The 14,590-nt window shown below is 59.0% G+C and overlaps 1 protein-coding gene across 2 annotated transcripts in view; it reads left to right on the top strand.

Annotated features, from left to right (window-relative positions):
• Nucleotides 1–14,590, top strand: part of INPP5A (inositol polyphosphate-5-phosphatase A) — a 235,267-nt gene that overhangs the window by 202,031 nt on the left and 18,646 nt on the right. For both annotated transcript variants that reach the window (XM_023636652.2, XM_023636663.2), the window contains exons 10-11: nt 7,890–7,985; nt 8,096–8,170. In XM_023636652.2, the coding sequence (XP_023492420.1) occupies nt 7,890–7,985; nt 8,096–8,170 (171 nt within the window). The remainder of the gene's footprint in view (nt 1–7,889; nt 7,986–8,095; nt 8,171–14,590) is intronic.

Below are 14,590 nucleotides of genomic sequence, written 5' to 3'. Positions count from 1 at the left end.
ACTGATGTGCCTGTGATCGGTCGGCTTTTCAGCGACGTGCTTCTGCACGGTTGGCGGAGCCCACCTAACAGCATTGACAGCTGAGGGGCAGCTCTCTCTGACGTCTCAGTGGTCTCCTGGGGGTGGGAGAAGAGAAACCCCAACAGTTCAGCTCTAGAGAAAGGAGAGACGGACCATCTTGGGGTTGACCGAGGTGGGCCGTTCAGGGCCCTGCAGCCCAGGTGGGCAAGCAGCTCCAGGCCAAGGAGCTCAGTCTGGTCCCTGCTGGGCACACAGCACAGAGAAACGAGAGTGTCCTCATGCATGAGGACTCAGTTACATCCCAAAAGGAGGGAGAGGCTGGCTTCAGCAGGTGTTTCCTTGTCCCCAGTAGCCGACGTTGTTACAGCGTCCACGGACGACTTCTGTCCCCAGTGTGGATGTTGCCCATGGGGAGGATGCAAAACTGAAATCATCCCCAGGGTCCTGGGTGAAGCGGAGAAAAGATGTGCTGGTGGGAGAGGAGATTTGCTCAGCCTCGGGGTCTCCAGGGTTTGACGGAGAAGTCCCTGCTCCCAGAAGGTGATGGGCACCCAGGCATGTGCCTGGGACCTGCAGTCATGAGCGTGTTGGTCAGTTAGTCCTGATGGGCTGGACCCTGTTCAGACGGGGCAGAGACAGCTGATGAGGCTTCGTTGTGTCACCCATCCTGTTTCCTGGTAGATGGACCCAGAGCAAAGTCCCGTGTGAGTGGACAGGGCTCGTGGGGCCCACCCGAGAAGGCCATGCGTGCGCACGTGTGTGTTCCCAAGTTCATCCCGGCCCCGAGGCCTGCACCCCGGCCGTGGCCCCATTCTCCTTTTGGAGGGCAGAGGCCGGCCTCTTCCCAGTGGCACGGTCTCCCCGCGGAACAGCTCCACACTGTTCTGATAGGAGGAGGCCTCGGCCTGCTGGGAAGCAGACCCCCATCTGACTTCTGCAGGCGTCTCCAGTCTCACTCCCTTCAGTCTGAAACGCTGCCCGTGAGCAGCCAGACATGGCCAGTCACATCCCTTCAGAGCGTGGCTTCCGAAGTGTGGTTTTGCTGTCGCTGTTTACTTGTCGCTGTTCCTAAGGAAGATCTTGGAGATGTTGGCAGAGTTCACAGACGGCAGTCCTGAGGAGCGCACGCCTCCTGTGAGGGATGGGGCGGGGTGACACCGCACGCTGCGCTCTGGTGATGGGAACCGTGTGCCGACAGCTGCAATGTTTTCCTCCTGGTCTGGAGCCCAAAGTGGACGCCCGAGTTCCTTGGCCAGAGGGCATCATGGAGATTCGTGCTGCGGGCCGCGTGGTGTCTGCTGAGGTTTATCTATGGCAGGCAAAGAGCCTCCTGGGCCCCTTTATCTAAAGCTGAAGACGTTGTTTTAAGGCCCATTTCTTTTACAAGCTCTTCCTTTCAGCTTTTCCGGAGCCCTCCAAACATCTGTTTGTGCTGAAGTTAGGAGCAGCGGCCGCATGGCTCTCGCCTCCTTTGTCTCCCCACCTTTGTTTGCGATTTCATGCTCTCAGAGGGGCTGCATGTTGTTCTGCGTGAAGTTGTCAGAGGGATGAAAGCTCTGGAGCGGGGTCACACTTAGAGGGATGGCTGTGAAACATTGGGGAGATGTATCTTCAAGCCCACCCACCAGCCTCGGGTCAGCCCAGCGGAGGCCAGCGCGCAGGTGAGCGGCGAGCGCGTCCTGCAGACTAGCCACGCAGGTCCCCCTCCCCCGACTTCCTTCCAGGTGTTAATCAGACTACTGAGAGGTGCCAGGCAGACACTTTACTTAACTGTCGCGCGTCCCTCAGGGCTGGTTCTTCCCTCCTCTGTGTGAGAAGGAAGCTTGTAACTGGTTAAAATCGGGACTCAGCTCCCGTCTCCCCAGCGCTAACACCGTCTGCCCACAGGTGGCCCCTCTGCAACCCTGGCACGGCCTGTCGGGAAAGGTCCACGGGGGACGGGGCTGCGCATCAGGACGCTCCTGCCTGGCCCTGGACATTTCCTCCTGCGGGTCACTCCGTGGCTCCAGCAGACCGAGGCCGGGGCGGGTAATGGAGGGTCCATGTCGGTTCTTAGTCACGGGGAGGAACTCCAACAGGGAGAAGTTGTGCCGATGGCTTCCAGCAAGACATGGTCTGCAGCCTGTGCCGTGAGTCCGGGGGGCTCGGGCACTGGCCACACGCAGGTCTCCCTCTGGCTCTGGCCATGCACGTCACATCAGAGCCACCTGATGCCAGGCCCGGGCTGGGTGACCCCACCGCTGGGGGTGAGGCGTACCCCCTCGGGGTCCTGTGTGTACCATCGGTGGCTTGGGAGCTTCACAGCCTCAGGAAGCTGGCTACCTTTTGTTGTTTGTTGTTTTTAAGGCTGTTTTACTTTCAATTTAATGGAAAAAAGTTAACCAAGCCCCTGAGGTCTTACCCAGAAGCTGAGCAGTGGATGAATGGCCCTATTTACGTGCAAAAAGGCCCCGGTAGGATGTGGGAGCCCCGCCTTGCCACCCGGCACCTTGTGGGAAATGCCCTGCACTCCAGCAGCCCTTGTCGCCGTCAGGGGCACCTCAAGGGGATGCCAGGACCCCAGGTGGGACTGGACGCCCTTGGCCCTGTATTTTGTGGGCGTTAAGATGCGAGGTTCTCCTGGGGGTTTCCAGGCGGAAACGGGAATCACTGTAATTTCCTTCAGGAGGGCTCAACTTGGGGAAAAAAGAAAGGTCTAACTCTGTTGGCAAAGGGGCTAGAATATTTCCTGCAGGAACTGCCTGTTGTGTGTCTAAATTTGGGGGCCACACTGGCTTTGTGGTTCAATTTGATGTTGTTTAACTGTCAGTGTGCTTGCTCCCCACTGGAGGAGAGGGAGCAGGGATGGCTCTGAGCAGACACAGCAGTTGCTGGGCCCCAGGCTGACCCTCTCTGTGCCTTAAACCATCCGCGGACATCTGGCCCGCTGGTTTTCATCCGCTGGCTAAAGTCGGGATTAAACCTTGCCCCACTGCTTTGTGCAGCCATCGAGAGTGGCGGGTGGCCAGAGACAGTGCCCCGAGCAGTCCTCCGAAAGCCCTGCTCCAGCAGACCAGGCGGCGTCTGGCGCCTGCCCACAAGGCCCGGGCCGTGTGTTAGGATCCCTGTCCCCGTGCAGACTGGGGACAGGGTGTACGGAGCCAGCGGCCATGCCAGGAGGCCCCAGTGATGCGTCTGTCTGTACGTCCCTGCTGCTCCAGCGCCCTGGGCAGCTCAGGAGGGAGAGCAGCATCCTCAGGACTGGTCAGGTGGCTTTGCCTGCCTGTCACGGTGGATCAGGGGGCCCGTCCCCTGGCAGGCACACTCGGAATGCTTCTGGAAGATTGAGAGAATGCCCGACACCGCTGGCTCTTTCTGGGGGCCCGGCCGCCCCCTGTAGTGGGCTCCAGTTACAGGAAGGGAGTTCATGGCATCACCAGCTGACAGACTGCCTTGCTTGCGTGTCAGCCGCCGGGGATGGTTAGGGAGTTAAAAGACGCCACCGCAGCAGAAAGGGCACTTTCCCAGCAGGCCGCGTCTGAACTTCTCTCGTGCCTCTGCAGCACCCCCAAGCCCAGCTTCCCTCCTCTGCAGTCCCGTGGCCTCGGCCTTGGCCAGCCTCAGTAATCCTCCCACGGCAGGAGGCGAGGCCCCTAGAATGGGCTGTCACGGACCCCTGACCAGGAGCACGCTGGAGGGCAGGGTGCGCAAGCTCCAGCACCCGCTGACCCTGGGCTCCTCCCTAACCCACCCCCGTGGGACACATTTCCCCCCAAGTCCCAGACTCGCTCCTCCCTGCCCTGTGACCCTCTGTGGCATCTAGAACCTGTCACGGCAGTGTCCGCCCTCAGGCCATGGAGCAGGTGGGCAGCTCCTGAGCCCTGCGGGAGCCCAGAGACCCTGCGCTCTCGCTCTTGGGGACTTCTTCTGACTCCGGCTAGAGAGGGAAACCCAAATAGGTGTTTCCAGTCCACGCAGGGCATTGCAGACAAAGGCAAGACTAGTTATTAATGTTTAACCAAACAATATTTTTAAATTCAAAATCTGCTTCCAATACATACATCAGTTCCTACATTTTCTCCACTGGAGGAAAAGTGAGCTGGAAATGCACTCTCACGCTCTTCCTGCTGCTGAGCAGAGAAGGAACTCAGTGCGCCTGAGCAGGGGTCTGAGCCAATGGGGCCCATGGCTGTGCTGGGGCACCCCAGAGCTCTGCAAGGGCGGCCTGGTCCCCTCAGCTCTCCTCCACACCCCATGGCCCACCCTGGCTCCAGAGACTGCCTCCCAAACATGGCCTGAACCTGATTCACCCCCCACTGACCACGAGCCCTCTCCCCACCCTCCCCCATCTCCTCCCCAACCCAGCTCCCCAGACTGAAGACCCCTGGCCTGTGCGCCCCCCCGCCCCCAGCTCTCACACTGCCTGTCCCTGGCCTCTGCCCAGGCTGGGCCCTCCACATGGAGCCTCCCACATGCACCTGCCCGGTTTTACCTGTCTTGTCCGCGTTACCATCATCTCACTAGTTACCCCCACACCCCCATCCCCTCCAGACACCAGGAACCGTGACCACCTGCCTTCCACAACTCGCTCGGAGCTCAGCACACGGCTGCACGCACAGCACCCACCCCAGCCCTGGTGAGTGCTGCCTGGCTGGCCGGGCTGTGCTGGGTCCTTTGGAAACGGCTGGTGAGTGTCACGTGGGCTCATCTTGGCGTGAGCTGCTGCTCAGGCCTCAGTGGCTGAGTACAGGAAACCTGCTCTCTGAAGTCAGCATTGTTAATGGATCCGAAGCTTTAAGGCTGTTGGTAAATGCAAGTTGAGATGGTTTCTTTAATACCTACTGACCTCTTAAAGTGGATACACAGGATTATAGCTTTTATTTAACATTTAGAAATTAGCAATTAGAATGAGAAAACTTTGCAAAGTCCTCTGTCTTTAAATCTGCCTTACCTAGTCCCTGTTCCTGATAGAAACTTTTGAATGTGTATTTATGTTTTGTTTCGTATATTTCTCACCAAGACAGACCAAAAATTACTGCGTAGAACTTGCAAACATACTTTCTAAAAGCCGCCCGCCGCCCGCCACCCCTGGGCTCTGTCCTGCGAGCTGTTCTGGTGTCGTGGGCTCCTGCCCTGAGGTCGGCCGGGCTGCCTGCTCTCGCCCTGGCCCTGTGGGCACCGGGTGCGAGCGGCCCTGCAGGACTGCGCTGAAAGGCTGGTGGCTCTTAGGGCCCAGAGGCTCTGCCCCTAAAGAGTTTTGGACTTGGGGGGCAGCGTTGGTGACAGGTGAGTGGGGCAGTGAGGTGAGTGGGGCTGGCTGCATGCGGACGCCTCCGACCGCAGTAGCTTTGTGCGAATCAAGTGGGCTGTAAGACTGCGGGACTCGCTGAAGACAGCCTTTGGGGCTGACACTGGGGCCCTGGATGCTCCAGGTGCCCCATCCCAGCAGCGTGCTTCGCTGGTTACCCAGACTGAGGAGAAATGTGGGAATTTCTTTATCCACCCAACAGGTAGATGGCCTTGGCGACAGCGGTCCATTAAATTCCAGGAGAAAAACCCGGCACTCCCAGTGCCCTGGAGTCCAAGTGCTGGGCGGCCCTTTCAGGTGCCCCTTGGTGTGGCTGCTAATAATGGAAGAAATCCTAGCTGGCTCTTTAAAAGTAGCATTTTGGGTATTTTTTTTTCCTTTCAAAAGGGAAAAATCCCTTCCGTCAGGAGGCGAGCTGGAAAGGCGGGCCCTGTGAGTTTCCGCATGAGTGGCCAGGACCTGAGTGAAAGGCGCCTGATCACTTCTTTAAAACCTGGTGAATGGGTGGCTCCGCGGAGGGTGTGGGAGAAAGGGCCCGGGGAGCGGAGGCACGGGCAACCCCTTTGTGCGCCCGCTCGGGGCTGATCAGATGTTTAGCCTTTGGGAGCCCGCCTGAAATGGCGAGATAAAGCAATTTTTTAAAAAGTTTCCAGCAGATGCCTTTGGGAGAAGGACCATGAATTTCCTGAATCGCGTCCTGGGGCGGCTACAATGGCCGTCTGCCCGCCCGAGCCCTCTCCCATTCACAGAAGCGCTTAAGCCACTTAAGCACATTAGCATCTGGATGGCGCCGACCTCCTGGGGACGCGCATGGGCAGGGTGGCCGAGCTCTGCTCCGGATTGTTCCGGCGCTTGTTCTAATCCGAGTGTTTGAAGGCGGCCAGACTGATTTGTGACACATGAGTCCAAAAGCCACTTTGGGGGCTTGACCCGCTGAGCTGGTCTGTGCTCTGAATGTCAATGGCCTGGCCTGGGGGGCGCTTTGGGGACGGTGCGGCCGCCTCCCCTGCCCCACGATGGGCAGGGCGTGTCCGTCGTCCCTGGCAGCCCAGGAGGGGATCTGTGTCTCAGGCTGCCTGCCAAGGTGCTGGTGGGGCTCGGCTCGTGCGGCAGGAGGGCTCCCCTCTGAAGCCGGAGCTGCCCTGCAGGCCTGGCCCCGAGCCCGTGGGCAGCCGCACTCTGGAGCAAAGCATTTCTCAAAAGCAGGACTCCACCAGGACCCCTTCACAGAAGAGTGTTTCTAAACAGGAGAAATTAATCGTTTCGTTGCAGTGGTCTTTGTTTTCTTTTAAATAAAAATCATCTGGTCCTTTTTTTAAAAACAACGTTGCTGAGGTATAATTTACATACCAGCCACAGTTCAGTGGCAGACTCCTCGCCACGCCCCGCCCGCCCCAGCCAACAGGGGCTCTGCTTTCTGTCTGGAACTGCCGATTCTGGGTGTGGTGTGTCAGTGGGCTCCAGCAGGGGGGCCGGCTGCCCACGTCCTCCCCACTCTGGACACGGCGTCTCACCATCGTCCAGGGCTTTCATTTCTCTCCCCGATAACTTGCCGGTTTCAGCGCCTCTATGGCACGTCCTCTGTTAGATATTTTCCTGAGTGCCCTCACTGTCCTGCGTTTTCATCCCTCTGGAGCCTAGAGAGCGGGCTGCACCGCGCTGCCCATGGGTGGCTCGGCGTAGCACAGCACCGTCTGCAGGCCGGGGGCTGCACCTGTGTCCTCCGTTGGGGAGGGGCCAGTTTACATCTCCCCACCACCCCATGATGCCCTTCCCTGCCTCACACTCAGGTTAAGATGAGAAGAATTTTCTGAACAACTCTGATTTAATTTTCTAGCCAATCACTTGGTGGCTTGATCTCTGACCTGGCTTGTTGCGTGGAGTGTGGCAGCTGTGCAGCCTGTCCCTGTGGAGAGTGACAGCGCTCGCTCCTCCTTCTCCCCGACGCTGCCCAGCGGTCACCCTTCCCTCAGTTGGCCAGCATCCTGCATCCGTGCTCCAGGCCCTCAGGCTGGCTTCTATTCTCCTTGGGTTGCCCCGACCCCTCCTGTGGCCTTCTGGGTCCTGTGCCACTTCCCCCGGCCCATGCTGGGCCTGATCCCACTGTAACTCGCCCCGCAGCTGGCCCTCCCTGCTCAGCTGTGGAAGCGCAGCTGCTCAGGCTGCTGTCAGTGAAGCCTCCTGCAGACCTCCCGGGTCAGGCCCAGGTCGGAGCTGAAGCAGCTCAGGGGATGAGCTCAGGGAAGCAGAGGTGGAGCGGGGGGTGAGGGCCACGCTGCAGGGGTCCCGCACTCGTCTAGGGCACGTCTGCCTTTGGGCGCTGCTGGTCAGCTCCTGCATCTGCCCGGTGGATTTGTGGACCCATTACATTTGGAGCTGTGCTTCCTGCCTTCTTCCCTTGGGGAGCTGCTCTGGGGTCCCTTGACTGGAGGTGTGAAATTGGGTTGAAGCAGTGAGGGAGCTGCCTGGAAAGGGCGAGGTCAGGGAGAGAGGTCAGGGCATGTGCGGACCGCCCACAGGCAGCCAGGCAGAGGACCCTCCCCTGGGACTGAGGACTGAGTTCCTTCTCTGTCTTTCCCAGACTCTCTGCACAAAGGCCACGATGCAGACGGTCCGTGCTGCCGACACCAATGAAGTCGTGAAGCTGATATTCCGCGAGTCAGACAATGACCGGAAGGTAAGCTCGCCTGTAACGGTGGGTGCGTGGTGCGCCGCGGGCTGCCTGTGGCCGTCCCTGAGCTGGGCCCTGCTCCACCTGCGCTGACGGCCCTTCGTTTCGTTTCGCAGGTTATGCTCCAGCTGGAAAAGAAGCTCTTTGACTACTCCCACCAGGAGGTCTTCCGAGACAACAACGGCACCGCGGTGAGTCTTCCTCGCAGACCGTGGCCGACTCCCTGGGGCCACCTGGGGTGACAGCACGCTGGGCCCCATGGCCTCTGCTTCCCTGGGCCGAGCTTCCTCGGCCTTGGAGCCCCTGCCCTCCTGTGACTTCTCTGCTCGGACAGTTCCTGGACGCAGCCGCCTGCCTCGCTGTCTCACTAATGGGCAGCCTGCCTCTCGCTCGGCCCTTAGCACTCGAGACCCTTCTGTGTGAGAGGCTAGGTGCTGGGTCTCCGGCTCAGGGCCAGCCCACAGAGGCCTGGGCGTCGTTTGGAATGGGGAGAAACCACAGTGTGCACTTGACAAGGCATCCCTGTTGCTTGGTGTGGGCACACATGTGTCTCTGTGCGTGTGTGCACACTTAAGCACGTGTGAATGGAAGTGAGGGCTGAAGCCACTCAGTGAAGACCTGGTCCCTGCCGGAGGCACCCGGCTGTGGGAACCCCACTCTGCGCTGAGCCCCTAGGCCTCCCTGGAGGGCCGTGTGCAGAAAAGCAGGGAGAGGTGGCCAGGCTCGCTGGACTGGTCACTTTTTATTGTGATCTGATTTGGGCCTGATCTTAGGGTATTTACGGATGCCCACTTTGTGCAGTGACAGTGACTGGTAGGTGAACTGTTGGCATGTGACCTCTGCCAATCTCCAAGGTGTGAACAAAGGCCCCACTGTGGCCAGTTCCAAGCTGACAGGGCAGCTATATTGAACAACCAGCTCCAAAATTCCTGAGAATTTAAGAATTGGCTCTTCAAGTGGGTCGGAGCCAGCTCTGGTCCCTCGTGACCCCCGGGGCTCCGGTGGTGCAGAGGCGGGTCCTGTCCTGGGAAGCTGCCAGGGGGTGCACATTCGAGAAGTGTGACGGCTGCCGCAAGGGCAGGTTGGGGACACCTGTGGGCTGCCTCACGCACAGCAGCTGCCTCTGCACGTGCGCCCTACCCCCGCTGCTTCCTGGGGGCGCTGTGCCCTCCAGGCCTTGCCACCTTCCCCATCTGAGGAGCCCACTCGCCCTCTACACTTCCAGCCCTGGTAGGGAGCTGTCTGTCCTGCTGTCCTCCGTTTTCAGCTCCCGGTCATCCAACCCCTGCAGTCTGGCCTCTGCGCCGCCAAGACCGTTGTCACGCCCTCGAGGACGTCTTCATTCCTAAGTCCAGGCACGGTGCTTGGCCTTCAGGCCCTGCCTCCCACAATGTCCCCAGAGGACCACACCTCTCATGGGTGGGCTCCCTGGCCCCTCTTTGTCCCCACGCTCAGCTCTTTGCACTCTGGGCTCCCCTGGGTGGGCTTGTCACCCCCTGGGCCTTGCGTTTCCAGCTCTAGACAACAACTCTGTCTCAAGTCTGCCTCAGGCCCCTCCGTGCGCTCACATTGGGCCCTGCTGGGTGCTTCAGCTCCACATCTGTGCCTCGGTTTCCCCTCAGGGTGTGAGCACCTTCCTCAGCTCTGTGTGTGCCAAGTGCAGAGAAGAAGGCTGGGCACATTGACAGCGAGGTGACAGACCGCCGCCATTCCAGGGACTCTGCAGTCCCCCATCCCTCCTTCAGAACCACATCTGCTGCCCCTGTCCCTGCAGCCCCCACATTGGCCCCCTGTGTTTCTGGTCTCCTCCTGGGAAGTCACGTCGGCGTTCTGCCCCCTATCAGCTGCCCGGCCTCCCCTCGCCTCTCACATCAGTCAGGTTCTGGGCCTAGACTCCCTGCCCACCCCGAGTCTGTCCCTTCCCTCCTCCGGGCCCACCGTCTCTTCCCTGGCGCTGGAGCCCCTTGCCGCCTCCTTCCTGCCACCCCTGCCCCTTGGCACACCCCAGCCTGAAGCCCAGCCGGGGGCTTGTTACAGGCCCAGGGGGTCAGGCCCTTGGCTGTTTCCCCCGGCCCCACCCCCCCGCCTCAGATATGGCCTGGCATCCTGACCTCCTCCCTGAGGCTGGGCTCACTGCTCCGTCTCCGTGCTCCCCTCCTGCCTCGCCTCCTTTTCGGGTGCCCTGCTTTACCCAAGCCCCGGCAGCACTCAGCTGCCTCTCCTGCTCTTCTGCCAGCCTGTCCCCTGTGGACTCTACGCTGGGCCCTGGCAGCTCATGTCTCGCCTCCTCCAGAGCCCCAGGCCGTGGTGAGGTTGACTGTCCTTCTGTGTCCCCGTGGTGCCCACACTCAGTATGTGTGTATTTACTAGGTCCCCTGAGACGGGAGGCTCCACAGGGCAGGGACGGCATCCCGCATGCTGTCTGCTGAAGAAGCTGGCATTCTGGTGACCTCAACGGGACCTGGAGCACTCGGGGCAGAGGAGAGGCCCCGGGGCAGGTGTGGGGACATGCCTTGTCTGGCTGTTCCCGTGTGGAGGTGAAGCCCAGGAAAGTAGGGGGCCGTCCTGTCCTGGGGCGGCTGCATGACCATCTGAGCTTGGGGAAGGCGGGCAGGGTGGGCTCTGAGGTCCCCGACAGAGACGGCGCCTTGAAGCAGGAGCAGTGAAGCCACCAGGGCAAGAAGAAGGCGGAGGCTGCCTGGGAGGAGAACAGTGGAACGGGGGCATGGCACTGGGCCCCCCAAGGAGCCAGGGTGTTCTGGAAGGAGCAAGGAGACTGGTGAAAACGAGGCTCCGTCAGTCAAAAGAGAAACAGGTCTGAGCCGGGACAGGCAGTGGAGGTGGAGAGGAGGCGCACATGCCAGAAGGGTGGGGAGTGAGTGTCACGTGTGGATGTGAGGTCCCCGTGTCCTCTCTCAGCCTTCGGACAGGGAGCGCGTAACTGCCGCTGGAAGTAACAAGTGCTGTGGCTGTTGGAGGTCATCTTCATTTCTGTCTATTTAGCATATGAAATTGGGGTTTTCTTTTTAAGATGGAGGGACATTAGATTGAACATTCAGGAGAACTTTGCAGTTTGATTCTAAGATTAAAAATACAGCAGAGCTGCGTCAGAGCCTCGATCTCCGTGTGGTTATTTTGGACAGCTCCCGTGCCCATGTCTGTATGGCGTCAGGAGTGGCGTGGAGAGAGGGGGTCTGGGGGGCCTGCCTTCGAGGGCTCTTCCCTGTGGTTTCTCCAGGGAGCCACGTGGGAGGGCAGCTGGGCAGCGCTGCCCACCGCTGGCACAGACCCCGGCGTTCAGCGCCTCGCGGTGCTGCTGCCTTCAGAAGCGGCCCATAGGCTCACGCGGACGCGTTTTGTGCTCCTGCTGAGCCACCCGGCACTGGGAGAAGTCAGCCTCTGCGTCAGCCACACGCAGGCAGTGGAGTCATCCGGATCACCCACGGGGCACAGTAACAGCCTGAGGAGCCGTCGGAGGTGGTCTGACCTTCCTGGGGAGCCACGAGCACCACGGGCACTGAAACACACGCCCGTCCGCACGATGGATGTGCCTGCGCCCGACACGGCCCCAAAATCCATCGCATCCTTCATCAACCACCGGTCTTGTACTCGTCTGACAGAAATTTAATTCAAGCTGGCTCCTGAAAATAATTATTGTATTTTAAGAGTAGTAATCATTGGCCGGGACATGATTGAATGTGTCCATGCCTATTGACTTTTTCTATGATTTATAGCTTTGTTTAGTCGATATTCCCATCGAAATTGTATAATTAATTGTAAGTGTGGCTGTCAGGGCTGCAGGATGGAGTGCCCTGGTGAGGATTTGGAGAGATTAAATTTTCCGTGGCTGTCCCAGGGCAGGGCCTGGGAATTTTCACAGCGCTGGGCCTGTTGGATAGAGATGTTTTCTGTGTGTTTAGCGGCTGCTCTGGCTCAGGGCGCATTGATTTTCTGGGCTTCTTTCCTTTATCAGTGAGTGTCTCTGCAGTGACAGTGGAATTCGGGCAGCTGGGCAGATCCTGACAGATACATATGACCAGCCAGCTGCTTTATCATTGTCCACACACGCCCTGCGCTGTTTTTCACTTCGTAATCAAGAAGAATGTTTAAGATACATGTGAAATTGGTTATCATGTTTGTGAAAAATCTCAAAGAGATACAAATTATCATTTCAACAGAAATGCAGCATAATTTCTCCTCAGAAACGTCTCCGGTCCGCAGCCCTGCCTCCACCCCCATCATTTCGTGTGGATGCGGGACGTGAGCAGACTCCCCAGGCCGTGGAGCCCTGGGTGCTGACTCCTTGCTGGTCCCGCAGAGGGAGGGTCCTGCCAGCCCGTCAGAGCAGCCAGACGGCAGGGACAGGTTGGCCTCCCGCACCCGCCCTCCCCCAGGCAGCCCGGCTTGGGGTCCGATGGGCTGGGCTGGGGTTTAGAAGTAAACGCTGCCGTGCGTGGGCCGCAGCTGACACCATGCAGGTTTGCATCTGTGTGGCTGTGGGATTAACCTTTGCATTCGACCAGCCAGAAGGTTCAAGAAGGTGAAGATGTCCCTTAGGAGGGCGACGATATCCATAGCCTTAGCCAGAGTGTCCAGCACGGGCCTGCCACATGGCAGAGGCTTAGTAAGTGCACTGGATCAAAATGAAGAAATACTCACGCTTGAGAACATCTCCATGTTAACAGACGGGCACGTTAGCACCAGGTGCCTTAGGGGCAGGCCACCAGAGGAGCCTGTTTCGGCACAGGTTCTGACTGCTGGGGAGGCTCCCAGGGGCCCACCAAGGCCTTGCGGGTCTCTTTTGGAAGCTGATTTAAAACAGGGCAGTGTTCAGTAAGTGCAAACAAAAGCCACCCCCACACGTGTGCTCACGCATACACCTGGGCACCCCTGTGCAGCTGCGCACATATGTCCAAGTGCACACACACAACGCGCAGAAGCCGGTGTGGCCTGCTGTCACCTTTCCCTCCAGTCTCCTCCCGGGTGTCCCTGGAGCTGGGCATGGGGCCTGGGGACCATCTGGCAGTGAGACACATGGCACAGGCGTCAGGATGATCAGCACTGACCCTTGGCTCCGTCAAAACTTAACAAAACAAAGTAGACACGTGTGTGTGTCATGTACACGTGTGTGCACACACGTGTGTGGATGAAACCCTTGCCAAAGAGTGGAAATGGGGTTCTTTGTCCAGGGCCCTCTCATGGAGGGCTCGAGCAGGAGCCCAGGGTCTGGTCCATGGCCAGCAGCCTTTCATTTACAGAGGAGGGTTTTGCATCTTTGTAGTAAATGTGGGAAAAGAACCCACTTTCAGAGAAAGAATCAGGGTGTTCAATTTGAGTGGTTTTTGCATTTGTGTAAAGAAAGTACCAGCCCTTCCCCTGGGTGCCGCTCGGAGCCAGGCCCTGCTCTGGAAACAGACTGGGCACGGACCCTGTGGGGCTCTCAGGCCAGCAGGGACAGAGCAGAAGCAGGCGGTCAGCGCCTTGGTCAGGCATGAGCGAGCACCATGAGCAGCACCGCAAGGGGCGCAGGAGGGCCCAGCTGGGGGTGTCGGTCAGGAGGGAGGGACCCTGAGTCACCACCAGGGGCGGGAGGCACTGGGGGAGCAGCAGGCAGGCTCCCTCACCCCACTGCCTCCTGGGGCCAGGGCCACACTGGGGGCATATCCGAGTGGGGAGGCTGTCGAGGGTGGAGGGCAGCCACAGCCCTGACGGAGCTCGCTCTGGCCGTTGTGAGTGAGAGGCTGGGGCTGGGCGAGTGAGGCCCGGACCTGCTGGCTGTGGCCAGGCTGGCCAGGGCCAGTCACTGAAGCTGTCTGCTGTCTGCATCTTCTCTGGAGATTGGGGCCTGGGACATGTCCAAGGTTGTTCTGGGAGTTTCCCTCAAAGGGTAAGGAAGAGAATTAAGCATCTTCCCAATACCTTGTAACTTGCGAGGTGACGTTCTGAGTATTTGTATTTTAAGAGCCTGGCTCCTTGTGTGCTGTGTCCTGTCTCTGGACACTGTCTCTTGGAAGGCAGGCCCCACATCCACTGTCACCCCTGTAAAGGTTCCTGCACGTGAAGGTCCATTGAAGATGAGCTTCTGGTCCCATATGCAAGAGCCCGGAGATACGGCACAGGCGGATGGACCTCAAGAACACCAAATAATTGAATAATTGGTAGAAATTATAACGTAAGAATATTTTGAAATATTAAAAATATGAAAGAATCAGAAACATAAATACCACACCTTGGAAAAACAAGCAGATTAAAAATATACAGGACTGTGGGAGTGCGGTCTCCGGAGTGGACACGGAGCTGAGGAGGAGCAGAGTCAGCCCGGCGTCTGCGGGTGCGGCGGACAGGACTGGGAGGCAGACTCCAGCGGGAGGCGTGACGGGGTGGCCTTTGGAGAGCCGCTGACGGAACCATGGGAGACGATCGTCAGGAGCAGGGCACGTCGGAGCGAGACGGCAGACACCACGCCTGAGAAAAGTGTCAGGTCACCCTACAAGAATGACAGTGGCAGCCGGCTTCCCACGCGGTGACAGAAGCCGGATGGTAATGGAGTCATTTGATGGAAGAGCTGAGAGCCCACGCTCCCCACCCAGAGGTCTGCAGCAGCTGCCTGG

Source organism: Equus caballus, chromosome 1 (genome assembly GCF_041296265.1).
Source record: "Equus caballus isolate H_3958 breed thoroughbred chromosome 1, TB-T2T, whole genome shotgun sequence".
NCBI lineage: Eukaryota > Metazoa > Chordata > Mammalia > Perissodactyla > Equidae > Equus > Equus caballus.
The sequence above is the reverse complement of the archived record's forward strand: the minus strand, read 5'-3'. Positions and strand labels throughout refer to the sequence as shown.